Here is a 26,146-nt window from a genome sequence, read left to right as displayed (position 1 = left end):
AATACAAGAGTTACTCTTGGATATATAAAATTAAGATGTCTCATACCTGGATTAAGATTTCTAACATTTCACACAAACTCTGTTTTTAAATTAATAGTTCGCCTTTTGCGTGGCGTGTATTTTATTTAGATTTCAATAAATGTTTCAAAGTTTCAAAGTGTAATAATAATCCTTCAGTGCACCTAGCCAGAGCAGCCCCGGTTGTCCTCTCCTTCTCTTTGCAGAGCACCCGATCTCCCTCCAGGTGGCGTTGTAGCCTGCAGAATGGAGGCAGAAGGTGAGCTCCTGCTAGTGCCACGTGCGCATTGCGTCACCGCAGGAGGTGCGAGAGCATCGCAAGTCGGGTCACACATAACGTCGCACGGACACGGGGTGAAGCAGAGCTGTTCGCTCTTGACATTGGTGCCGCCTGACAGACCACACCTAGTCGGCGGTGGTTGGCTGCAGAGTCCGCTGATCACGTGAGGTTCTTCTTGCAGCAGCAGGAAGAGTTTGCTGAGTGAGTGCGGACAGGCGGTGACTGCTGAGTGGACGGAGTAAGTCAGGCACGAGAGCACCATGATGAGCGCGGGCACAGCGCGGGCCACCCCGCTACACCTGCTGTCAGTAGGAGTCCTGCTGCTGCTGCTGGGAGGGACAACGGACGCGGCCGGTAAGAGAGCCCCTCACCCCCACTCCCCGGGGACTGCCAGATAGGGAACACGTGAGGAGCAGACAGGTGATCGGTACCGCATGACCTGGTCATACACCGGGCCGTGTAATACATAGTACACTGTATCTAACACGTACAAGTCCGGGGTGTACGTCACGTAGTCCCGACTATGGTGCATGGCTTATGGCTGGACGATCAGGCAGGGAGGAGCATGTGTGTACCTTGGGCAACACACCCATAGGTATAGCTGCACAATGCTGAGTGTTATTACCTGGCAGCTCTAATATCATGTATTCCTTGTTACTCCTCATAGCAGCCATTGACATCTCTTCTTTACGTGATAACATGTGAGGTGGTACAAAGGTACAGTGCGCTAATGCGGGGACTCTGCCCCGTGGCCGGATAATTACACTATTATGATGACGCCTTACTGTTACATTACCAGTCCGGTATTTGAGCTTTGCCTCTTAGCCACCCAGTATGATTCATATATTCAGGGTGGAAGTGTAGGAACAATTATAATAGTCACTAAAACACTTTGAGTTATTAGTGCTAAACATCTTAAATGACACAATGTACCTTTTATTGTTGAATTATTATTATTATTATTAAAGCTTCAGTGATGATGCATTCAAGAAGAACCAAGACCATAGCCATATTTGTTTATGGCATTGTCTTATTTTAAAATATCCATAGGTTGGCTCCTATTAAATTGTTTATATGTGTATCTATAGTGAAATCTATGGTTATAGATAACATGCTAGCTGATCCTAAATGAGGTTTACTGTATGTGCAATAGTTTAAATACAAATGGTCCAGCTCACAGTTATTGGGGTACATTTATTGTTCTTATTGACTGTTTGCTCTTTCTAGTGTTTTCATGAAAAATATCTCTTTGAATCCAATGATGGCCGTCCCAACTTTACCTGGTGTACAAGTGTGTTTTTCAGCCATTTGGGTTCAAATGAATGAATTTGTGGTTTGCATATGATAAACACATAGGCCTGTGATGCCTTCATTAGAATACACCAAACTGAAAAGGTGGAAATAGACCCTATATTTTCTTTACTTCATATCTTTCATTATGAAGAGTTGAGTTGCTAAAATTGTTACCAAAACTTGTAATATGTTTTATGTGACGCCACCAAAACCGCTGCTAGATGTCTATTCTACAAAGCTGCCAATGCAATTCAACTATAGATGGCCTTATTAATTTCACATATGAGTAGATGGGTACTGTTTGAGTTTTATCAATCTAAATAATTTGATTGGCAGGGAAACAGGCTGATGGGTTTTTCTTGTGGTTCTCACAATGCAAAGTGCTATTTCAAATGTTGTTAGTGTAGGGAAACTAGTGTTTGTTTTATGTAATTCATCTACTCTATCAATCCTTGCACAGAAATGATTCTGCTTTATCTAATTTATGGACCAGTCAAGTACTAATTTCTTAAATTGAAATACACACACACACACACATTGGTTCAGAGCTAGGGAATGTTACCAAATATTTCAGGAGTTTACAGTTTAAAAATGAAGCCAAGTATGTTTTGTCTGACTTTTTTTTTTTCTTTCAGTTCATATTTGTTGTAGTCACTGATGTACTTGCAATCACACAACTGAAGGTTGCATATTTATGGCTTTGATTATTAAAGCAACGATTCTCTCTAAAAATTAGTTTTTTTGTTTTTTTTTGTTTTGTTTTTAAATAGTACTCTGATTATCTGCAGGAAGACACATTTTTTTTTTTAGTTTTTCCTTGGAGTTGTCATTTAAGCTGCTAATAAAAATGTACACTTTGCGCAGTGTCATGCATTTGTTTACTATGGCAACTGGACCAGTCACCTGATATAGGATTTAGTGAGCAGGGAGTCTTTGGAAGGTACTCTTTTAAGCAGGCATGCCACACCCACCTACCTTCTGTCATCATGTGACCATGGAGATGGTTATGACTGACTGGCTTAGACTTTCAGGGCAGGGTACATTCTGCTCTGGATAAGTCTATAGGAAGACCCGGGAAAATGCACAGTCTACTTCATTTTAAATATGTACAAAATTTGCTGTTCAAAAAAATTAAAATAAGGTAGTTTCAGACAGACGCATTTCTTAATACCAGTTCTGTTTTAAGAAATTGTCATCGATGTTATTACATAAGATGATGTACATTTTTGAGACAGATTTCCAGATATTGTGTGCTATGTGATATGAAAGTATCTATTCTGTAAAACGTGTCTGTAAAGGAGAAACTGCAATTTTTGTTTTTAACAAATAAAAGTTTATCATTATCGATGTTGACGACGTCCTTTTATTTTCCTGAAATAACAAGAGTGAAATATTGTAAACACAGTTTTCAATGTAGGCTTCCAATGGGCTCTGAGAGACCACATAAAATTATCCAGACTAGTTTGTGTAATTGTCTTTTGTGTAATGAGGAACGTGATGGCTTATAAGCTTCCACTTTACCAGTTCCAGTCTAAGGCAAAGAGGATGGAGACAGCAGGCAACTAGAGAAGGAGAAATGTTACAGGTTTTTACACTATGAAGGGGGGTGGGCACAACATTCTTTGGTTCCATGTCTGAATTGGGAGATGGTACTCATTTTAAGGGTCTGCAATTACACATGTCTTGCTTAAACATGTAAAATATGTAAGACTTTACTAGAAGAAGAGGTATGTCATATCTCTTAATATTGTGAAAAAGTTCCCATGAGGACAGAAGTGTGCATATTGCTGCAAAGTGGCTGAGTACCATCAGAAGGGACACTGCCATTCCATATAGTGAGTGTGATAGCATCATGCAGGGAGAGTACCATGCCTTCACCTGTTACACATTTGACCTCTATCCACAGTATTTGTGCTCCATCACATCTGTGGTAACAATCCACCATTACCTACACATGACAGACAGTCTTTGGTAGGCTGTAACTTTGTATCAATGGGTGTAGGGTAGGGGCCTCTGTATTTTTCTATCGGTAAGAGATGGAGGAGGTGAAGTAGTTTTTTTGCAGGTTTTTTTTCCCCCTTTAAATCCTGTAAATGCCCTTCCCTTGAATATTTGTTTATTGTACACTATACATGTCAAGAATCCTTGGTATCTATTGACTCTGTGATTTATGCAGTATCTTGAAAGATAAGGGTTTAATTTAGCTTCCACTGTTCATTTTCCCTGCAGATGCCTGTGAAGATGTCAAAACTTGTAGTGATTGTACTAATTCAACAGTATGTCAGTGGATGCCTATTAATGGTAAGTTATAGCAAACGTTTTGAAAACATTCTCTTGCAAACAACTTGCATAAAATAATGTAAACACCAATGACTCCTAATCTACAATTAATGAGGTAACTGAGATGTATAAACACCTTTTTACACTGTTCCAATCCAAGTTGTTCATTACCGTAATGGGAACGAAAGCATGAAAACCAAATAATCTCCATGCCGTACTCGCAAGTAAATATGCAGTGATTGCTACATTATCTATTGCTTTACCTAAGGATTTCATGAAATATTATATATTTAAGCTTCCCTTTTTTTTCTAGTTAAGAATTAAATCATAGAAAGAGAAGTCTATGCCCGTACATGTGTCAGCGAAGCACTCTGACTAGAAATATTAATAGAGAAAATGTAATAAAAACCTACCCGTAACACACACAGTGCAAATAACAGTGTAAGGAAACAAATTACAGATATTTTACGTGTTGTAAATGCATATGAGCAATGTTTTAACAGCACTGCATTGTTTGGTGATTGATATGGCCACTTGTGATATCAAATACACATCGTCTTTGCCCATCTGCATTATTTGGCCACGCAGTTTGGTCATCTATTTTTTTTTATATATTTTTTTTTTGTATAACTGGGGGTGCTGTCCAGCATTTGACAATTAGACCTCTGGATTTGAGGTTCTCAAAACCAGAATACCTGCTATACACAGGCTTTAAGGGCTGTTTGAGACCGTGGGTCTGAAATTGTACAGTCAGTCAAGCTCATTTGGGATGTTGCACATGATATATACTATAAGGGTGACTTAGACCCATATGCTGCTGGTTGGGGCACTACTGTCCTCGCAATGCTGTAGCTTAGTCAGGACTGCAAATCTCAGATGATTTTAATTATTTAAGAAGGAATTTTACCTCAGCAGTTTGGGTTTTTTTTATGTGTTTTTTTTGCTCTGGTTTGCATTAACGGTGCAGATCCCATGTGGCCCTCCTAGAAGGGACTTAAATTTGGGGCTGCTATGGGTGATTTTTACCACCCCACCTGGACGTGTAGTGTAGTGTAGTCCAGGACTACATGATAACATAAGTGTTACCGGTTAAGGATCCCAAGGTGTGCTTGTTTGGTATTCAATCATTGGGTCTTCTGTTCTTAATCTGACATTGTCCAGCACCCCCGACTGCACTTTTTAACACAATAGTAAGAAACAAGATCAAGGAGTGCTGTGTAGAACAGAGGCAATCTGTGTGCTTTGCTGCTGTGGAACTACATGTCTCAGCATGCTGGGACTGCAGAGGCTTGCTGCTCTCTGTAAAATGGAACTTGGAAAAAAAACTGAAGTATGCGTTAATGACACCATAACTTCACTACAGCCCGCCTTCTCCATTCATGAACAAACCCTATTTATATAGTTTTTGAGTAGAAGCCAGTCTGGAGTAAAGCAAAGTTTAAAGGCTGTGGGACTTTCAGGTGGTATTAAAAGCTGCAATATATTATTAATGTTATTTGAAAAATGTTACCTGTGCAGGGATTTTGTTCTTTCAGAGAATAGACCTAAATGTGTTCTGTATATTTTTTTTGTTCTATAAATCATGTTTAATTGCAAAACTTATATCTTTTTTTTTTTTTTTCCTGTTTAGCAACTACTCCTGCAGTAGATTGTAAAAATGTGAGCTCTAATGGCTCCTGTACTGCCATAGGTAATGTATTGTTTTTGTCTGTCACTAGAATGGTACTCTATTTTTCATTTTATCATCTGCTCCTCTGTAGTGGTACCCCCACCAAGCTCTATATGTCTAACACTGGCCATATTAAAGTTTTCTAATGTCTATTTCAACATTGGTCCAAGTAGCAATTCATTAAGCAAAACTCAGTGACCTAGTTATTTCCTAGAAAGAGGTTTATGAGCGTCTTAATATGATGGGAGGGTGATCATTTCTGTGCTTGGTCTTGTTTTAAATCCTGTTTGTATGTTCACTTTCATTAAATTGTTAATATCTTTGTAGCCTTCAGGGGTTATTCACTTCTGTCTGTCAGCATGTGAAAGACATGTTAAATGTAAGATGGCATCTTATGGGCACATTGTAACCATTGCATTGTAATGCCATATAAACAATTTCGATTTATTGTTTAATTACATTTTTTTACAACGCAGCATGGCACATTGGTAAAAGCACGCCTAAAGGCCTTGTTTGTTTCCATACATTTCCCCAGCAGACATGTGAATAAGCCTATTGGGTAATGGTTGTGATAGTAAAGCTCATGGTGTAGTAAGCCCAGATTACTGCAGCTGTACATGTGAGTTAAACACAGCAAATTGATCATGTGGCTCAGTGTTTGACAGAACAAACAGTGTAGGACTAATAGTTTAGTAGTTAGGCCACATGATGAAAGATAGATATTATGATAAATAGTCAGGCGCAGTCTTAATGGTCGTTTTCATTAAATTGCTATATATCTGTGTACCTTGTATATCAGTCATATACTACATACTGAGAAAGTTACAGTACATTTTAGTACATACCAGCACAGATTACAGCAGTTATTCTTTATTTGTATAATATAGCAGTTGCCCCCTGGATACCTTGTGCCTTCCTATATGGTTGGTTTCTACTATTGGGTGGTTATGTACTGCCCCCTTACAGGGTGGAATGAATGTAACAAATTGTAGAAATAGGTGGTGGTCTTTTAGCACCAGTTCTGATACTGTTCCTAAGTTATTTTATATGCAGCAGGATATTTTAAATGAGGTAGGAAGTGTGTAATGTAATTGCTTGTAATTTGTAGCAATTTTGTTTCCCTCTAATTTTGCTTTTGGTCAATCCACACAACACGTTAGAGCTACCAGGTAGTTTCATATATTTTGTGTACAATCCTAAATGTTACAGGCACATCCAGTGTGCAAATTACCTTTAAGATTAATAAATCTATTGTATGGCTTTTAATTGTAGGCGCATCTACACCAACCCCCGCATCGACAGTCCCATCAACAGGTAAAGCACAATTTATTAAATAACTTTTGGAAGTATCAATTTTGACAGCATTGGATTGACCCTATTCTCACACTTTTAGTGGAAATTTGTAAATTGTATTGTTATTTGAGCTCTTTCTATACTGCATTTATTAGCTAACTTTCCCTCCACACAGTAAATCTGCTGGAAAAAACCTCTTTGGCCCATATAGTTGTTTTTTGTTTTGTGTTTTTTGTTTTTTTAAACCATTCATCCCTCCCGCCTAGCCAGAAATGCCTGGATACTGTAAAGTTCAGGAGGCTGTGTCTGGATCGTTGCTGTCCAGCTGCGAGCCCCCGCTGGTCTGCTAGCATGTGAGACCCCCGCTGGTCTGCTAGCATGTGAGACCCCCGCTGGTCTGCTAGCATGTGAGACCCCCGCTGGTCTGCTAGCATGTGAGACCCCTGCTTGTCTGCTAGCATGTGAGACCCCCATTGGTCTGCTAGCATGCGAGAAGTGCTTTTCTAGGTGGAATATGTGCTCCTTTTATGTTGTTGTTTTTTATGTACTCTAAATTGACCTAATCTGTCCAGTAAATCCAGTGAGATTTTGTTTAAAGTATCAGTCTCTCTTTCTGTAGTGACATTTTTCACAACCTAATGTGGAATGTAAGAATTATTTATTTAGAATTCAAGGAAAGTTGCAAGTTTGCACAGCAAATGCCATAATATATAGGGAGGTGCCAATACTAGCTACTGTTTTGTTTCTCATTATAGCTGAAACGACAAACCATACATCTACTGTCCCTGTGTCTACCTCAACCCCTGGTAAGTTGTGATACTTCTCACGTACTACACAGTATTGTGATGGGCATATGATATGGCGGGGGAAAAGGGTATGTGCAGGTACCAGTTTGATTACTTGGCAGATAGTGTATGAAACTCAAATAAGGTAGTCCTATTTACAAAATTGACCCTCTGGATTTGTTATAACTCTTTTAGGAAAATAATACCATAAAGTTGGATTGATCTTCTTAACATGGTGCCGGGGGGAGTGGGGATTTTTCCGTGTAATTGTATTCGGGAATAAACTAAATCTGTAGCATCCTGCTGGCTGGCCCTTACCTGTTTAATTTGGACTTGTGTGCACAGGTGCTTGTAGCTCTGCTATGTCTGCAGCATGGTGAACTGAGTGGGAGTAAACATGGATCACTATTTTTTATAACACCTGTCACTGCTCAATTCCTCACAATATATCCGTGTACAAAGTTTATAATGTCTATCTTTATGTATCATTTGGTTAGGGAAAACCGCTTCATTGACAACTCATGTATAACCAGATTGTTTTCAGCTAGTGATAATTTGGTAGCCAAAAGTGGCATCAAGTTAGAGCACAGAGAGAAACTTATCATTTCAGTTGTACATTTATAAAAATGTTGTCAGTAGTCTTTTATTATTTATTATAACTTGTCCCCTTTTGTATCTTGTTCCTTCCAGCTGCAAAAACCAATGGCACTACCGTTCCTGCAATATCCACTGCTGAAAGCTCTACTTGTAAGTCTTCGTGGCAGACATTTTAATTGTTTTTCTGGATCAAATGTGTGTGTTTTACATCGGATACAGTTTAAAGGAGTTTTCAACTTTAAATAAAGAAAAATGTATATAATAGTCCTTTGGTGAGTGCTAAATAGAGCAGTGGGGGACAGAGTCCTGGCATTTATAGACTGGACCGCAGCTGATCACCTGTCTACAAAGTTTTTCAGTTAGAGAATTGTAATCTCTTCGTTGGGGGGGGGGGTCTCTCTTGCTTCCGAGTTGGGGGACTGGCCAAAAGTGGCATAAAGGAATATGGGAGGAGTGGTATGACCCCCGTTAAAGCAAATGGTAGACAAATTCATAAAGGGAAACTGAGTAATGTTTTTATGTGATCTGGTCTAATTATTTTTCTTAATGGTCTGTTTGGGGCATTACATTATGTAATTATCAATGTTTTTGTACTTCAAAAGTAAGGCTTATTTTGTGTAAAACAAATTAGATTTGGGGTAGATGTAGGTAGATAAATTTAGATGTATATTATATTTGCATGATCGTTGATCTACAATACAGGCAGTAGTCTGCATTGTTGAAGCGAGCTCTGTTTTTTCACACTTCTATGAGAGGGTAGTGTTACATATCTTTGCTCTGGTTTTTTTTCCAGCCCCTTCAAACACAACCACTGTGATTCCACCGTCGCCTCCGAAGAAAAATACCTTTGATGCTGCTAGTTTCATTGGAGGAATAGTTCTTGTGCTGGGCATTCAAGCAGTGATATTCTTTTTGTACAAGTTCTGCAAGGCCAAAGACAGGAATTACCATACTCTTTAAGATCTATTGCTCTGGACTGCTCGCCAACATCGCTCTGCCCCAATGTAAACTTGGAGATTTTTCATGGGAGAGGTGCAGAAAAAGGCATTTTCTTCCACTACAAATTGAATTGATCGCCATTTGTGCCATCACTGTCAAGAAGGAAGTTATTACAGCTTTGTATTGCTGTGGATTGCATGTATCCCATCTGCTTCCTTGAATATTTGAGATTTGCTTTTACCCCTTTTTTCTTCACTACACCAAAGCGTGAAGGTTAACAAATGTTTTCATTGGTAAATCTGAGAAGTAGAATATTTAAATATAAGTTGCATTACAGAATGAATAGAGGCCCTATAGAACAAGGTTTTAGGTGATTGTTATAATTGACAAACTGCTTAAATGAGTAGTCTCTAGGTAGTACATAAAAGTATGGATTAGCTGAAGCATATTTTTATGTCCCATTCAAATTTATTGGTGTGTCTTTTACTTAAATTAGATATATAAAACTGAAATCCAATGTTGATTTCCAAAGTCAGTTATTTCCTATCATCCTCTTCTTAAGTGCACCTTATTCCTAAAAGAAGGTGAGATTTGGAGAATTGTGCCTTAACACATTGAAGGTATAACTAGTGTTTAACAAGTTTATCTAATATTGCATTGGTTGCCTTGAGGGTTTTTTTTATTAACCAAATAGTTTTCTTGTGTAATCCCACCAACATTAATCATTGTTCTCTTTGCCCTGATGCTTGTTAATTGAATATAATTATCTAAACAAATGAGTTTGTAACAAATCAATTAACTTTTCATATAGAATACTTTTCCCCCGTCTCTAATAATTGTATTTCTGCATATGGAATTTGAAGGCGTTGGCAATTACACGCTTGGATTATAGGTTTTGCTTTTACCTATAATTAACTTTTCTATGGCTCAAGATATTAGTGAAAGCTATAAACCAAAAAATGAAACTTGCTGCATGTTGAATAGGGTATGTAAGGCAGCAATCTTTAGGAGTCTGTTCCCTCTTGGATGGGGATAGTGCTGAATTGAGTAAATGATTCTTGATGGTATAATGCAGGTGCACACAAACAATGTGCAAAATGTGTACATTTCTGGTGCAGATTGGTAGATGATGAATGAGGTTTTGTTTTTAGTATAGAGGAGCGTAATGTCCAGGTCATGTGCCAAAAGCTGTACATTTCTAAATGGTAGGTTTAGCAATAAAATGTAATGACACTTAAATGTAAATACTTCATGTTGGATGCTGATAGTAGATCAGCAAATAGCCCCTTTATAGAATAAATTAAACATTAGTAATAACAATCTATAGTTTTAAAGTGAAGGAAACACTCCAAAACAGTTTTATTTTGTTTTTGTTTATTTCGTTGAACAACCATTGTTGTTTATTGCACTATACAGCAGCCTATGTTAGTAAACATTGGGCTGTAAACAATCTTGTTTTGACTGTAAAGGGTCAAACAAAAAAAGTAGGTATTGCACCCATAAGCAAAACTAGCAAATTTCTAAGTGCCTTAGTTGTTGACATTAAGAATATTTTGAGGTTGTACCACTCTTGGCAATATTTCAGTCCTGGGAAGATGGTCTGAGCCCCCTCCACCCAGACCTTTTCTGATTCTTTATGGCTTTATTTTTATTTTTTCAAATTTCCTCAAGCCCAACCTAATTAAACTGAAGTTTAGGAAAATGGGAGGTGATCATTACTATAGCCTGGAGAGGGAGTTTACCTTTAAAAGTGAACACAGCTGGGTAGTTTAAAAAACACTGCCTAAGCAATAAGTAATAATATAGTGTGTAGAATTGTAAATGGGATGTAAGTTGAAAAATGTATGTTGCGTGAATCAAGATAAGCATTTGTTATGTAGTCTCTTTCGTCAACACATTGTGCCTGTGACTGCTCAGTCTCCCTAGTGACTCCTGCTGATCAGGGAATGCTCAGTAACTGATAAGACCAGATTATGTTTTATCTATAGTATTAATGTGGACAACATTATGTCATCCTATATATTTCAAACAATCGGGACAGTTATTGCTGTTTGACTTCACTCTTGTATAATACAGCTATGCTTTTTGGACTTGAAATCACTAAGATTTAAAGTGGACATTTAAAAAAAATAATAAATAATACATGTTTGTTTCTGATTCTAAATTTATGGTATTGCTATAAAAGAAAAACAAACTAATCTTAGAGGTCATCTGATGGGTTAACGAAAAACCTAGCTTGGGATGGTACTTTCAAGGCTTTACAGCTGATATGCTATTGTGGGAAAGACCAAACACTGACTTATGTCATGACTGGTAATGGAATGAACATGATCGAATTTACAACGGTTACACATGGTTTTGTATTGCACAATTTTGAGTTCAACTTGATTTTTAAAAGAAGATGCCAATTTCACAACCAATATTTCTGTTTGTTTCCTATATTATTGATTTAATAAGTTACATTCTAAATCTTACAGTTAAAATTCTAAAAAAAGATTTAAAATACACATTGATTCTTAAATTCAAGAATGTTTTGTAGCAATTTTAAGTCTGTAATACAGTTGAAGTATGATTTTATATAATTTTCATTCAGAAAAAAAAGGTGTGTAAAAGAAATTGGCATGGACAGGAATATTTGCCCATGACTTGTATAGAATCACTTTGTATTTTATTTGAAGTTACATTTAAAAAAACCAAACACCAATTAAAGGTAAAAAAAAACATAGGTAGTGCTAAATGGCCATTTCTGTTCCTGAACTTCAGTGTAAACACATGAAGTCTCTAATGCCAAACTGTGAGTATGTATGTAGTGTGATCTTGCTCAATTGCACTAACAGGCTTACCTCTGTTTTGTAGTTTACAGTACTATGAAATTTGAGCACATGTAATGCACATCTAACCCTTAACACACCTGGGTGTAAGTGTACACCCTGACACACAGTGCATTTATAACACCAGCCTGTACATTTTAATGTACTGGTGTAATCTGGGCAGTGCACATGCTCACAGGCACGGTTCGCACAGAATTTGGGCTCTTGCTGTTACACAGGAATCAGTGGCCATCATTAAGTGGCTCCTGGCCAGTAGATCGCTACTGCATAGTGTTCACTATAGCACGTTGGGCAGAATGATGGTTTCTCTGTAAGAATTTTCATAGTGGAGAGTGGAGCTCCTGAGTCTAGAAATACCTGGAAATGCACTCTGGCTCCTGCCCTAGTGTTAGACTATGTGTTTCTTCTTTGTAAAATAAGCAACACAAAGTAAAATCACTTAGATTACAAAATAAGTTATTACTGGTGAAAGCAAAAATGTAAAAAATTGGTTTTGTCATAAAGGGCAAAACATAGTCCTGAAGGGGTTAAGCTCTGTTATAAATGTAGATACCCTAACTGCAAATAAAGTTGGTTTTGTTCTAGTTTAGTATATTCTAAGGACTTGGCACAGGGCGCCATACAAATTCTAGACCAGTGTTGACTAACCTGTAACACTCCAGGTGTTGTGAAACTACAAGTCCCAGCATGCTTTGCCAATATATATCCGCTTATTGCTGGAAGGGTATGCTGGGACTTGTAGTTTCACAACACCTGGAGTGTCACAGGTTAGCCAACACTGTCCTAGACTATTTAATTTGTAATGTAAATACTATAACCGTTTATTACATGTTCATGTGCTTAGATGTCATGACCAGTTCCGCAGTATTGTTTCATAAAAAATGAACTCTACTCCTGACAGATCTAATGGATCTTATTATTGCCTTCAATGGAAAATAGCCTCCTTTTGAAAGGCACATTCAATGAGTGTGATTATACATGTTAGAACTATACATAGCATAATGCATTCTTGTCATAAAAGGGCAGATCGTATGGCTAATTTAGGGCCACGTTTGTTCAGTAGACCTCTGTATGAACAGTCACTTACCAAATGCCACTATTTGTAAGGGTTAACTTAGGCCACTTATGGTGTACTGCTCACTGATTTAAAGCACACTGGTTGTATTTTGTGTAGAAAAAACTAAATTGTAATACTGTACTCAGATCTTAAAACTGATGGAGAGAAAGTATAGATTGAAGTTGGTGTGTTATGTGAAACATGAGAAAATCTTTGCATTTGCAGTCTGTTTAATGTATTTGAAAAGTGTATTAGAATACAGTCAAGACACAAACATCCCACGTACTAAACCATGCAGGTTTCGAGTATGCACAAAGGAATTCAAGTGCACCATCCGTTTATCACGAATAAAATGTTCAGATTACTATAAATATATAATCTACAATAACTTTCAGTAATGCTCACAATTTGTCTTTCAGTTCTAGAAAAGCCTGGACACCTTATTAAAGATCATTTGTAATTCATAAAATTTATGCTGCTTTTTGGTTGAAATACAGTTTTTACACTGATCAGCTGTTCTGAATAATTAGGATGTTCCACAGGAAAAAAAAATAAAAAATTTTGTTTTAATATCTACTAGCAAGAGCGGTGCTGTTGTGAAAGCTTAAGTAGCTTAAAAAAAATACTATATTTTAGCATAACATTTTTTTTTAACTGTTTATTTTGAAAGGACGCATAATAAATACACACAGTATAGAAAATGAGGAAACCAGCATACAAGGTCCATATTGTTACAAGTATAAAAACATTTCTGAATAAACAAGAACACATATAAATAGAATTTTGAGGGCGAGAGATGTAGGGAAGGGAAAGTAAGATAAAGGCAGAGGAGGGGGGGGGGAGGGGGAGAATAGGATGGAATAGTCATTAAGCATATTGTTTGGTAGTAGATATACTCTGTAATCTGTTTGAAATTGAGGAAAGAAGACATCCCAGTTAATAAGAGGGGGAAACTCAAGTGTGGGGTCTAAGCTTTAGGTTTGGGTAGGTGGTTGCTGACTCGCTAAACAGCTAAGGGAACCAAACTTTGTTAAAGAGGCCCAGCCTATCAAAGAGGTAAGTGATATTTTCCATGCATGAGACAGGCCAGATGCAATTTTTGTTAATTGGACAAAATGTCAAGTTTGAAAATATTAAAAGAATTTTGGATGGACTGCTTTTGTCTAATAACATCTAGCAAGGCCAGGTGTGTGTTGTCTGTGAGATGTGCAATACATTTAATACCTGCACTGGAGTATTGTGCAGAGTATCCAGGAGTGCATCCTGGCAGAAACGGGATTGTCTCATATCTGAGTAATAGGGGTAGTAATAATAATAATAATAGTAATTGGTTGAACTGATGAGCACAAGTGTCCCACAATTTTAATGCGAATTTGAAAGTAGGTAAGAGATTAAGACTGATCTCTTTATGAGGACTTCCCAAATGTCTTAAGGTTGAGACGTTAGAGAGGACTAATAATTTGGCTTCAACATCTGCCCAGGCTATAGTACCAGGTGGTCCACAAGTTGTTGCAACTTGAGCCAGGTGGGAAGACCAATATTAGAGCTTGACATCTGGAAACCCTCTACCTCCTGCTAAAATTGATCTATGGATGGATTGATGATTTGTGGGGGCTTCCTATTTCATACAAATTTTGTAAATCTCTGCTGCATTTCATTTTGGGACAGCTAGTGTGAGGTTCTGAAAATTGTATAGGAGTTTAGGGAGGACCTTCATTTTAATGGCTATGATCCTACCCAGCCATAAAATTAAGGAGTTAGTATTATATTTATATTTGTTTTATGGCTAAAATACTAACATGGGTTTATTTGGCCATACCATTTATAAGTTTTCACAAAATAAGATGTTTTTAGGTTTTTGGACACCAGTGTTCCATGGCAGAGGGCAGCTGATAAACGTCTGCATTTGGTTGAGTCAGTGGAGTTCCTAGTGGGCCCTGAAAATATAAGCTCTGTGTATTTTTAAAAGGTAACCCTCCCAAACTTCCCCCAACAATAATCAAGACACTACAATTTTTAAAGATAAGGCAAAGGAACTATATGTTCAGTTAAAGCAGGTAGATAGAGGTAGGCACAATTTTCAAAATAGCATTGAGCTCCTATGGTTAAGACGATAGGCTAAATTTATTTTTAACGCAATATATAAAACGGCATGGAGATCACCCATTTCATTTAGTACAAAGTCTTAGCTCATGCAGCTGGGTGAGGATTGCTTGCGATGTGCTGTCAGTCAATTTGGGTACTTTGGATCTGCTTGGGACCTGGAAAGTTAAATTATGGTAAGTGCAATGGCTATGACTTTTTTTTATTAACAGTTAATTATATAGTGCCTAGAATTATACAGCACTTTCAGTATTAATAGTAAAATTGTAAATATCAAATTGCAAAATAAACATCTCTAATTTTAATCGTATCCTGCGAAGTCTTGTATTTTATATCTACCTTATTGTATACTAGGCTTATTGTAAACGGCTTAAGATATACAGCTTAAGCTACAAAAGTGGCATTATTATTTCTTTTTAAATCGTAAATTATCTATTTAGTCATATTTGAACTCAAACAGTTGGCCTAAGACCATACTATACTCAAACAGTTAATAAGCCACGCAGAATGCATTTATATTGCATTTCAAGTGAATCTAAAGGAGACTCTAAAAATAATTGTTTCTACTGTTACCATACACATTGGTTGCGTTCTGTTTAAGTTCCGTTTGCTTCAATACACTGACTTGCCTATTAACACTAGTAAAAACGCAAATGGAATGCATTTGATAAGCGCTTTTATTAGCTTTAAAAAAACGCACCAGGTGGGATGTTTCCTAACACATATTTCACAAACCATCACACAGAGTCTCACAGTTTTAGGCCGCTGGAGTCTTGTTTGTCCTCGAGTGCTTGTTTTGGCTTCAGTTGGTGGAAAATAGTGCAGATAATCCCATACTACTTGGTTAGAATGAAGAGATACAGCAGCCATGGATGAGACTACAATTTGAAAATATAAAAACAATGAAGTTATCAAAATTACATGCATATAGTTGCTGCCAGAACAGCACAAGCAAAACATGACCTTTTAATGACTTGGCAGTAACGGTTATTGCGTAAGCCCATATTAAATGTGAGATGTCCTTTTAGTCATTGCCATCTGGAATTAATCATGCTCTGTGCCAAGCTGGGAATCTGAAGTTAGTATTTTTCTTTTAAGCCTTTATAACCACCAATGTAGGACTGCAAGACTCCCAACACGGGCTATTATTAACCTGTGCTTAAAATTGGAAAACATCAGTATGTTTATGAGTTTTTTAGTTCATATATCAGGCCTGGACACAGACTGAAATCTCTATCATACTATTTGCTGGTAGCCCTTGCATGAGTTCTATGACAATTAATAGAAAATGAATGTCATTTACTGTTTACTGGCAGCCTTTACTATGGTTTTGCTTAAAGACCAGTCACACTATGCCTCCTTAGGGATAGTATATAAGCCAGATCCTCCCCCTTCTCCACCTCTCTTTCTGTGTCTAGCTGGAGAGTTTTTTTTTTTTGTTGTTTTTTTTTTCCTACAGGGCTTTCCTGGGTGCCAATTCCAGCAACGTGCCACTTGTAGGTAAGCAGAAGTGATGTTGACAACCTGGGAGCTGCATTGGTAAGTGCATAGTATTTGAAAATCATGCCTTACAAGTGCATGTGCGCACACTTTGTCATCACTGGCTACAAACGAGATGTCAATGGGGCTCACAACTACTACTGTCGCTTCAAACAGTGCAAGCAGTCTCATGTTGGTCAGGAAAATGGAGCCTGAGACTAATCCCAAATCACTGAAGAACCCCCGCTCCATGTGAGCCCCTAAGATTTTATATATGCATACTATTTAGCTAAGGGAGAGCGTATTCTAAAAAAAATGCTTGTCCTGTACATCAAGTAGTTGAAGGATTAATTTATAAGGAATGGACGCAGGTGGAGAAACATTAGTGTAATTAACAAAAGCTAAAAGAGCGGATGTATCCATTTAGGGACAATGATACTCAGAAATTGAGATTGATTCTAAGAGTAGACGCAGCTATAGGCAGTATGTCTACTAGAACAACCATTTCACTAGAAGATGGTTGTCTGTTAAAGGAAACTTATTAATTTTTATTTATAGGGCGCCACTAGGTGTCCATAGCGCCGTACAGGGACAAACGAAATTACAATACGAGGTGAGACAGTACAGTAAACAATAAGCACAGTAACTCAGTGAGCTCAAAGCACAGCTAGAGGGGCAGGGGAGAGGGGAAGGTCCCGCATACGGTGGAGCCCAAGAGGGAGGACACGGATGACAGGGAGACCCCCAGAGGGGAGAGGAGGGAGCAAGAGGGGATGGGGGTAGAATGTCCTTGAGGAGGAGGGAACAGGAAAGTAGAACCTTCTTTGAAAAGATTCATGTTTCATCTGTAACTGAGTTAATGTCAGGAGTGGCTATAGCTTCAATAGCCAGGTCTTTAAAGTTATTGGGTAAAACCATCAATAGAGACATCCATGAAAAAAAGAACAGTTTATAGTAAAATGTGTTGTTGTTATTATGCAAAAAAAAAAGTATAGAGTTCCTCTGTGAGACCCTTTGTACACTATTTTTCCACAAGATAAATGACTACAGTAGCAAGGACAGCCCTATAGTCAAGCCCTTAAACAGCAGATTCCCGGTCTGGCTAAATTTCCATTTGAAACAGTTCTTCATTTTAGAGAAAATTTAGATACCATGATACATAAGTTATCTGGTGGACAATCAAACTGATTGCAGAAATACAAATTTCCACATTTTATCTCGTCGGCTGCTTAAGTAGGCAAGGAGTTATAAGCTAGGAAGGTAATATTCTAGACACAATTCCAATACTGCACCAGCACGGTCCTTTTGGCCTAATTTTGATCCTGAATTTGTCAAACATATTCTTCAGTCAGCCACTAAATAAATTCTTAATGCATCATATAATTACTGTTGTTATCTCACCTGTGTATTGCTGCCGTACGTCTCACTGTTTCATTTCTTTTCCTCCAAGTACTCCATTTACATTTTTCTTGTGCTATGTGATAACTGGTATTATCAGATTGAGGTTTTTAAGTTAATTGTATTGATCTCAGTCCAAACACTCTGGTGCCGTTCGAATACTGTTTGGGGTTCCAATTCCTGATTGAGGGTGTACCTATTTCTGCTTTATACCGATGGTCCAGAATACTATCCAGAATTATTAGTGATATATAGGCTTTATTTTACCTGTTTAGCCTTCATTTTTCACAATTTACATCTTTCAATTAGAGCAAAACATTTAGGAGCTCATGTAGAGTTGGATGTGTGTGGTTTTTGTTTTTTGTTTTTTTTGTGTAAAGTATGTATTTCCCTCCCAACTACTCCACTCCATGCCCACCTCTAACTCGCCTCTTCAACCTGTCTCTCTCCACGGCACATTTCCATCCTCCTTTAAACATACGCTCATCTCACCTTTTCTAAAGAAACAATCTCTTGATCCAGCCTCTCTCCAATTACTGACCTATTTCTCTCCTCCCCTTTGCTTCCAAACTACTTAAGCCTATAGTGTACAAACGCCTGTCTCACTTTCTCTCCTCTCATTACATTCTTGTCTCTCTGCAATCAGGCTTCCACACCCAACATTCCACCGAAACTGCTCTCAAAAAAGTGACCAATGATCTACTTACTGCGCAAAATCTAATGGTAATTTCTCCATACTCATTCTCCTGGACCTCTTTGCTGCTTTTGATACTGTTGATCACCCTCTTCTCCTACACACCCTTCACTCCATTGGCCTTCATGACACAATTCTTTCCTGGATCATTTCCTACCTATCGAACCGCTCCATTAGTGTTTCTACCTTTGGCACATCCTCCCCTCCACTCCCACTATTTGTTGGGGTCCCACAAGGCTCTGTTCTTGGCCCTTTACTTTTTTCGTTGTATACCTCTCTTGGGGAACTAATTCGCTCATTTGGCCTCCAATACCACCTCTCTGCTGATGACACCCAAATCTATATATCTTCCCCTGACCACTCCCGTTCTGTACTATCTCTTGTAACCAACTGTGTTTCTGCAATCTCTACATGGATGTCCCAACGCTACGTAAAGCTCAACATGTCCAAAACAGAGCTTATTATCTTTCTCCTGCCAGTCACCACCTGCCCTCAAATCTCCCTCACTGTCATTAACACCACAATTTCCTCAGTGTCACAAGCCGACTACCTTGGTGTCACACTTTACTCCATACTCTGCTTTATTCCTCATATCCAGACTCCCAGTCCTGTCGACGTTACCTTAAAAACATTACCAGAATATGCCCTTTTCTTACTCAACATGCTGTCAAAACTCTTGTCCATTCTCTCATACTCTCCTGTCTTGACTATTGCAACCTCCTGCTATCTGGCATTCCTGACACCCATTTATCCACACTTCAGTCTTGCAACAGCATTTAGGATGGTTGATCTTCTCTCACCGCTCCACATCTGGTGCACCACTTTGCAAATTCCTACACTGGCTCTCTGTGTCCTCCAGAATCAAATTCAAATTACTCTTACCTACTAAGCCCTCAACAACACTACCCCTGCATACATCTTAAATCTCATATCAAAATACTCTCCCTACTGCGCTCTTACATCTACCTCTGACCTGCGCCTTATCTCGTCTCTGGTAACCACCTCTCACTCCCGCCTAAAAGACTTCTCCAGTGCTGCTCCCCACTTACGAATCCCCTACCACACTCGATCAGACTTTTCCACAGCCTTCAAATCTTTAGACACTCTTTGAAAACCCATCTCTTTTTTTAGAGGTGTTCTAATCCCCGATAACACTATTCACAATAATGAACCCTTACAACTGTCCCAATCTCCACTCTGAGCCACATTTGCTCCTCTTGTTTCAGCTGTGCCCTCTTCCACTTAGAATATAAGCTCTCTAATGAGCAGGGCCCTTCATACCCTTTGTTTTCATGTCCGTATTTATTTTGTCTACTTTGTATGTCCCTGTTTTATGTATGTACTGTTTTCACTGTGGCGCCTTACAAATCTACGATAATAATAAATGTACACCTGACGAAGAGCTGTATGTTTACAGATGTTGGAGGGCTGGTGCAATGATATGCCATGAAATATCTTTCTGAGCTGATGGACCTGATTGCAGCCATCTAGTCACATTACTTGATATTTCCATTTAGAATATGGCAATCTTCCCATTTCATTTTAAAGGGGTTAACAGCAGAGCTTTGTATATAATTATATTTTATATGGGAAATGAGACTTACGCATTTATTAACAACACTACAAATACTCTTCTCACATTATATTGTGTGCAAATAGAGTAATGTGACTTTCACATTTACTACCACACTGTTAAGGGTCTACGCTTTCATGGTGCCTAAGTATAAACAATTACAGAGGTAAATCATATGCTAGTGATGTATAGCTGGAAGTATCTTGAACATATGCATATAAATGTGCTATTTCATGCCATGCATCTTTTCCTGCTTACAATCAGTGTCCAAATCAAACTCTCCATGAGCTCTTTAGCCTTGTTAGCCCTGGGATTCTATTATCTGTTGAGCCACAGTATGTTACATTTTACATGTATTGATTGCTTTAGGGTGCCCAAAGAGGGCACCTTTGCAGTTTCCCTTGGTGTATTTACAAGTAAAGGGTTTCTGTAATTTGTGTGAGAGATCATAATGGAGATTAATTCCTAGACACAAGTCACATAATAAGAAACATGCCTGTATAATAAAGGTTTCATATTTTATTTTCAAATTTAAGGAGAAAATAGAAAGTATGGATGGATATTTAATCATGTTCTGGAGTGGGTAGCGACAATTAGATTAGCCTGTGTATTGTATTGGAGGGGACAGATGAGGGCTCCTTGTAATTGCAATTTTTCTGGAATTTCATGGTGTGTAAAACTATGGTGGCTGGCACATCACATAAGCTCATGCATTAAAATATAAAGTGTGTTTTTTTGTATAGATTAAAGGAGCAGTACCTGCTGAAGGACTCCTAGCTCCAAGCGACAGGAGTGAAGCTGCTGTCTTCCTCAGTCCTAGGCAAAACGTGATTTGACTTTAGACATTGCTCTTAAATGTACACAAATAATAAATGATTTATAAAGAGCAGCCAATGTATGCAGCTCTCAAAAATGACTCAAAGTAACCTTCTAAACTAACCCCAATACAATTACCTTTTATTTCTTAACAATACGACCAGGCCCAGCTTTTCATTTTTGCTTGCCTCCAACTTACTTTTACATTGCTGTCTAGCTTAAACTATCAATGTCCCTTGTGCAAAATAAATGAAAAAGCAGCTCATGATAAATATTTATATTATGTGAATACATCATTAATATGTAATATAATAAAAATGAACAGTATATTGCCCTAGGCTTGACGTGGTTGAATGTCCAGATATCCAGCCCTCAGAAGTTGAACAATGTTTTATATTGGACCATTATAGAAAATTTTTGTGTTTTACCTCCAGGTGAGTTTCGCAAAGAGGTGCCCATTTCCAAATCATACACCTGGGTCTGTAGTTCATCCACACGATGAAAAGCATCTAGTTTTAAGTTGCGCTCCTGCATGAGCTGAGATTTTACCTAGAGAGCCAAACAGAACTGAGGTAAATTATTATTCTCCCTTATACCAATAATTCTATTTTCAATCATAGTAGTAAATATGTAACTACAGATCTTGCACAACTGAAACAAAAATGACCATAAAAGTATAACGAGATTGCCAGAAACGAATCTAAGCAAAATGCTGTGTCATGAAAGGAAATTAATGGTGTGCGTGTATGTATGTATGTATGTATGTATGTATTTAGTAAGGTGGAACAGTACAACAAATAAATATAGAAATAAGGTTTTGCTGATTTCATGCAGGATAAGCACTCAAACATGATGTCTCACTGATGTCTATTAGTTGGCTAACCATGTAGTAGAATACTTTGGATTACATTATATATCTATAAGAGGGACTTTCTGGTTCCAGGTTCATCTACTCCATATGATTGGTCACTATGTCTATATTTGTCATAATATTTATAACGTAAGAATTATTAACGAAATTAATTTTCTGGTTCAGTCCCAGCTGGAGGAGGGGCCACCTTAGGAAAATATTTCCCTGGGTAGTAATGCAGCTTTAAATTATGTCCCCTCAGGTTAAAAAATATAGACCTGTGGTGTATATCTATAATCCTAGAAGAGGCCTGACAACATTTAGTTTCACAAATCATTTTTAATTAACACAGATAATACTACAAGATTTTAGGATTATTCAGAAGCTCTGTTCTTAATGAAGTTTAATGGATATATATATATATATATATATATATATATGTCTTTAACATCAGTGGGTTTAATGTGGAGGCAATAATTTAAAAGAAATACTTTGATCTTGCTACACTGTTGTTGTCTGGCCTGTATAATGTATTTATTTATAACATATAAACTCCATACAGAATCAAACCCAAGACCTCAGCATTGTGAGACAACAATGTTAACCACTGTCCATTACAACAAGTTGTGTCCATCACAGGCCCGGCATTTTGCAATAGATGTGTCTGTACTTAAAGCATTAATTTGTTTTACAAATACTACTATTTTGCTATTTTACTATAATACTGCTATTGAAGAAGGGGGTTTAGCTTGCTGGGACACCCTTTCTCATCCAAACTGTATTAAATATTGCTTTATTTGTGGACCCGACAGTAGCAGGAGGACATTGAGCTCAGTCATTACCACATGGGCAAGGCATATTTGTTCTAATTTTGTGAACTTTATGATTTATTTATATTTATTTAATCCAAATCAAGGTACCGGGAAGGCCAGGAGCAACGCACAGAGTTGACCTATAGGTAGACCTGTTGGTTGGCAAGACGAACAAGGCTAAATATTGCACTGTCGACTTTCTCCACTCCTTCATTGTGACCAGGCTGCATCTGTAGAGATGTCCTGCGGCACCATAGTAAAGTGACTAGAGGAAGGGATGCATGAGCAGTGTGGTTATTTTCCACAAGGCAGCTAGCAACGCATGTCAAAACCAGAATCCTGCAGAACACTTCACTACCGGCATTTCCTGCACAAAACAGACTTATCGGAAAGGACAATAGCTTCTTCCTCTCCTCATATGTCATGTGACACTAGAGAGAGGACCGGGCAAAAACAAAGCATGTCAATTCTCAGACTTTCTATTTGCACCAAGTTTAACTTTATTACCTGCTTTACTTCTTTTTTCACTTTATATTGTTGCAGATGACTCATTTTAGAGGATCTCTCGGCTTCCTCTGCAAGTGAGCGCACTCTTTGCTCTTTTTCTTCTATGTCCTCCTGCAGCCTGTCCATGTTGGCAGACTTAATGCGATCAAGCTGCTGTCGGCTTCTAGTCTCCTGAGTGTGTCTGTGCTCAGACTCATGGAGTAACTGTTTCTGTGAACCAAAAATACAATTGTGACACAATGGTTGATTGAGCCTATTAAAAAGCTATGTTGTCTATGGATAGTTATGTCTGGTCTATGGCTGTATTCTCTTGAAATGACTGTAATTGTATTAAGGGATAAAAATCAGTACAAAATTTGAAATAAAATATTCAATTACTATCATCCATATCATATAGATTTACATAGAACCAATGTAACAATTCTAACTATATAAATATAGCATAGAGAAACAATAATAGACATGACTGCTCACAAAAGCTTATAGTTTAAGAGAAAAGGGGAACCCAAACATAAGGACACATCAGTTCGTTTAGTAAACAAACCTTGTCATGTGTAAATAAAGTTGGGTGTCTGTGAGCAGTGGGAAATGTAATTGTTGACTCTATGGCCAGATAGAAATGCTAGCAAAAGTTCAATAACTTGCCTAATACAATACTGATACTATACTATGGTATATAAAAATCCTATATATTTATGATATGGAACCCAGTCCAGCTCAGATTATCACAGACCAAATTCAAACCTTGTCCAAGATTGTCCAGATCTCTACAAGGCTTTTAGGCGAGGAAAGTGATGTTTGTCATAAGGTCTACATTATACTCTTGAAACTAAATTGAACCTTCCTGACTGATTTTTAGAGGACTAAGAAAGCTTCAAAATGTTCAAACAAATTGCAAATTATATTTTAAATTGAGATCATGATCTTTGGGGGCTGATTTGGACACTGATTCATAGGAGCAACAAGTGGGAAAAAGTATGTCACTTCTTCAAATCCTCAGGCTTGAGCCTTTAGTTTGAATCACCAGAGTCCAGAATCTTCTGTCGATTAATTCTGTGTGACTGAGTCTTTTGTAGGACTTGTGTAACACTGCAGAATCTATCCTATGCACTGAGACAGGGAAGTAGGTATTGTGCGGAGATTTACAGCTGGGCTACAGATTCCCAATGGAATGATCCTACTACTAGGTTATCCACGCAGGAGACGTTAAGTCATCTAAACTTAGGCCTATTTCTATTTCATTCTGTTGGGAATTAGCTAATTTCTTAGCTTTCCTAGGCTGTAGTTCTGCAGATCTGGAGTTTACTAAAGGTTAAGGAATTCCGCTTCAACCTATTGAAAATCCCTTTTGAGTTTTAGCCTTAGACAATAAGACCTTTAAAGAATGGTGTGATTTATTTTGGTTACTCCTCATTTTTGTGTACACATTGAAAACATCCTTTTTACTAATTATTTTTTCCTCTTGTCAGTTCAGTCTCTTCATTGGCTGCATAAACCTAATCCCCTGACTGATTAGCAGATGGATGAGATAATCAAAATAAGTTTCTATGGTCTCCCAAAATTGTTTGAATTGACCTAGTCGTGTTGTTGCCGCTGTTCCACAAAGAATACCAGCATGTTACTCTGGATATGCTGACAATTATGTTTTATAACAAAATTGCTGAAATATTATTACATCAAAGCTTTTATGTCCTTTTAATCTGCTACTTTATTCCATGCCCCATAGAAGAGAGGATTATGCTTTGTCTGAACCTGAGAGCAAGTCTGGGCAAGAATATATAGGACAAGACTATACAATATAGAGGACATAAAATTGGTTTATTCGTTGTTCTACTTTTATGGGAGCAGGGATTTTCTTTTTCTGGTAAAAGAGATGGAGGTCTCCCCCCTTGTACCGTTTGACAGTGTCAGATTAAAATGGCAGTGAAAATGTTACCTTACCTTTATGAGTCGTCTTTTTAAGTATGGGCAGGGCCGGTGCTAGGGTCCACGGCGCCCTAGGCATTTTTAAAAAAGCAGCGCCCCCTGCCCCGCAAAAATCGCCGCCCTCCTCTCCTTACCTTGTCTCACCACCGCCTCCTCTCTGCTCCGTCTCCTCCCCTCCACTCACTGACACTAGTAAGTGGAGGGGAGGAGACGGAGCAGAGAGACGGCGGTGGTGACAAAATAGCCTCTTCCTCCCTCCCCGTGCATCTGAATGCTGTGCGGCGGCCGTGACAGGTATGGTCAGCGGTTGCCGCACAGTTTTAAAGTCTTTTAGAATTCTGTGGCGCCCTCCAGAGCCCGGCGCCCTAGGCAAGTGCCTAACCTTGCCTAATGGGAGCGCCGGGCCTGAGTATGGGGAGCTAAAATGTTTACTAAAATAGATTCAAAAGAAGCATCTAATACAGATCAGAAAATAGGATGTTTGGAAAGCGGCATTTGACACCAGTGATGAGCATTATGAATAGTAGACATCCTATGGGGATGCTGGTGCTTGTAGTGCTTGCTAAGGTTTCATCTGTCCAGTTGTCACCTGGACAGTCAGGTTTTGAGATCCTGATTTTCAGATAAATGACCAGAACTACATGGCCTTAACGACATACAGATATGTTGCCTTTTTCAATTGGTCTTTGGCACCCAATGTTTATAGCCTATTCAGTTTTACCTGTGCAATCAGTGCCATCAAAATGAATAACATTATTATAACAGTGCCAACATTTACCAGCACCATTGTTTATATACTCCACATGGGGGCAATATGCCTAAACCAGAAATAAACCGAAAATTCATGAAACAATAAGTTCAGAAAATAACTATATTCTTCTAACTGCTTCCACTGTATGGAGCCTGGTATATGTATTTGTGAGCAGTGGTTTTTTGTTTTGCTTGT

At 38.1% G+C, this 26,146-nt stretch overlaps 2 protein-coding genes across 2 annotated transcripts in view; one reads left to right on the top strand and one right to left on the bottom strand.

The window, feature by feature from the left end:
* Positions 1-346: 346 nt before the first annotated feature.
* Positions 347-11,318, top strand: CD164 (CD164 molecule). Its single transcript, XM_075202891.1, has 7 exons — positions 347-652; positions 3,821-3,892; positions 5,502-5,561; positions 6,813-6,854; positions 7,589-7,639; positions 8,309-8,365; positions 9,009-11,318. The coding sequence occupies exons 1-7, from the start codon at positions 559-561 to the stop codon at positions 9,173-9,175; spliced, it is 543 nt and encodes a 180-aa protein (XP_075058992.1). The 5' UTR covers positions 347-558; the 3' UTR covers positions 9,176-11,318.
* Positions 11,319-13,254: 1,936 nt separating this feature from the next.
* Positions 13,255-26,146, bottom strand: part of LOC142144265 (uncharacterized) — a 109,378-nt gene continuing 96,486 nt past the window's right edge. Inside the window, exons 34-38 of the mRNA XM_075202890.1 lie at positions 23,275-23,484; positions 21,534-21,654; positions 21,049-21,105; positions 15,899-16,023; positions 13,255-15,303 (exon numbers count right to left, since the gene is read on the bottom strand). Of these exons, the coding sequence (XP_075058991.1) occupies positions 15,211-15,303; positions 15,899-16,023; positions 21,049-21,105; positions 21,534-21,654; positions 23,275-23,484 (606 nt within the window). The 3' untranslated portion in view covers positions 13,255-15,210. The remainder of the gene's footprint in view (positions 15,304-15,898; positions 16,024-21,048; positions 21,106-21,533; positions 21,655-23,274; positions 23,485-26,146) is intronic.

The sequence above is a fragment of the Mixophyes fleayi genome, chromosome 3, assembly GCF_038048845.1.
Source record: "Mixophyes fleayi isolate aMixFle1 chromosome 3, aMixFle1.hap1, whole genome shotgun sequence".
NCBI classification, from domain to species: Eukaryota; Metazoa; Chordata; class Amphibia; order Anura; family Limnodynastidae; genus Mixophyes; species Mixophyes fleayi.
The sequence above is the reverse complement of the archived record's forward strand: the minus strand, read 5'-3'. Positions and strand labels throughout refer to the sequence as shown.

What these genes read in the sequence shown, in the direction of transcription:
- CD164 (XM_075202891.1), top strand. Translation starts at nt 559, where the DNA reads ATGATGAGCGCGGGCACAGCGCGGGCCACCCCGCTACACCTGCTGTCA. An exon ending in TGGCTCCTGTACTGCCATAG is followed by an intron (nt 5,562 to 6,812) that starts GTAATGTATTGT and finishes TTTTAATTGTAG; the next exon opens with GCGCATCTACACCAACCCCC. An exon ending in CACTGCTGAAAGCTCTACTT is followed by an intron (nt 8,366 to 9,008) that starts GTAAGTCTTCGT and finishes TTTTTTTTCCAG; the next exon opens with CCCCTTCAAACACAACCACT.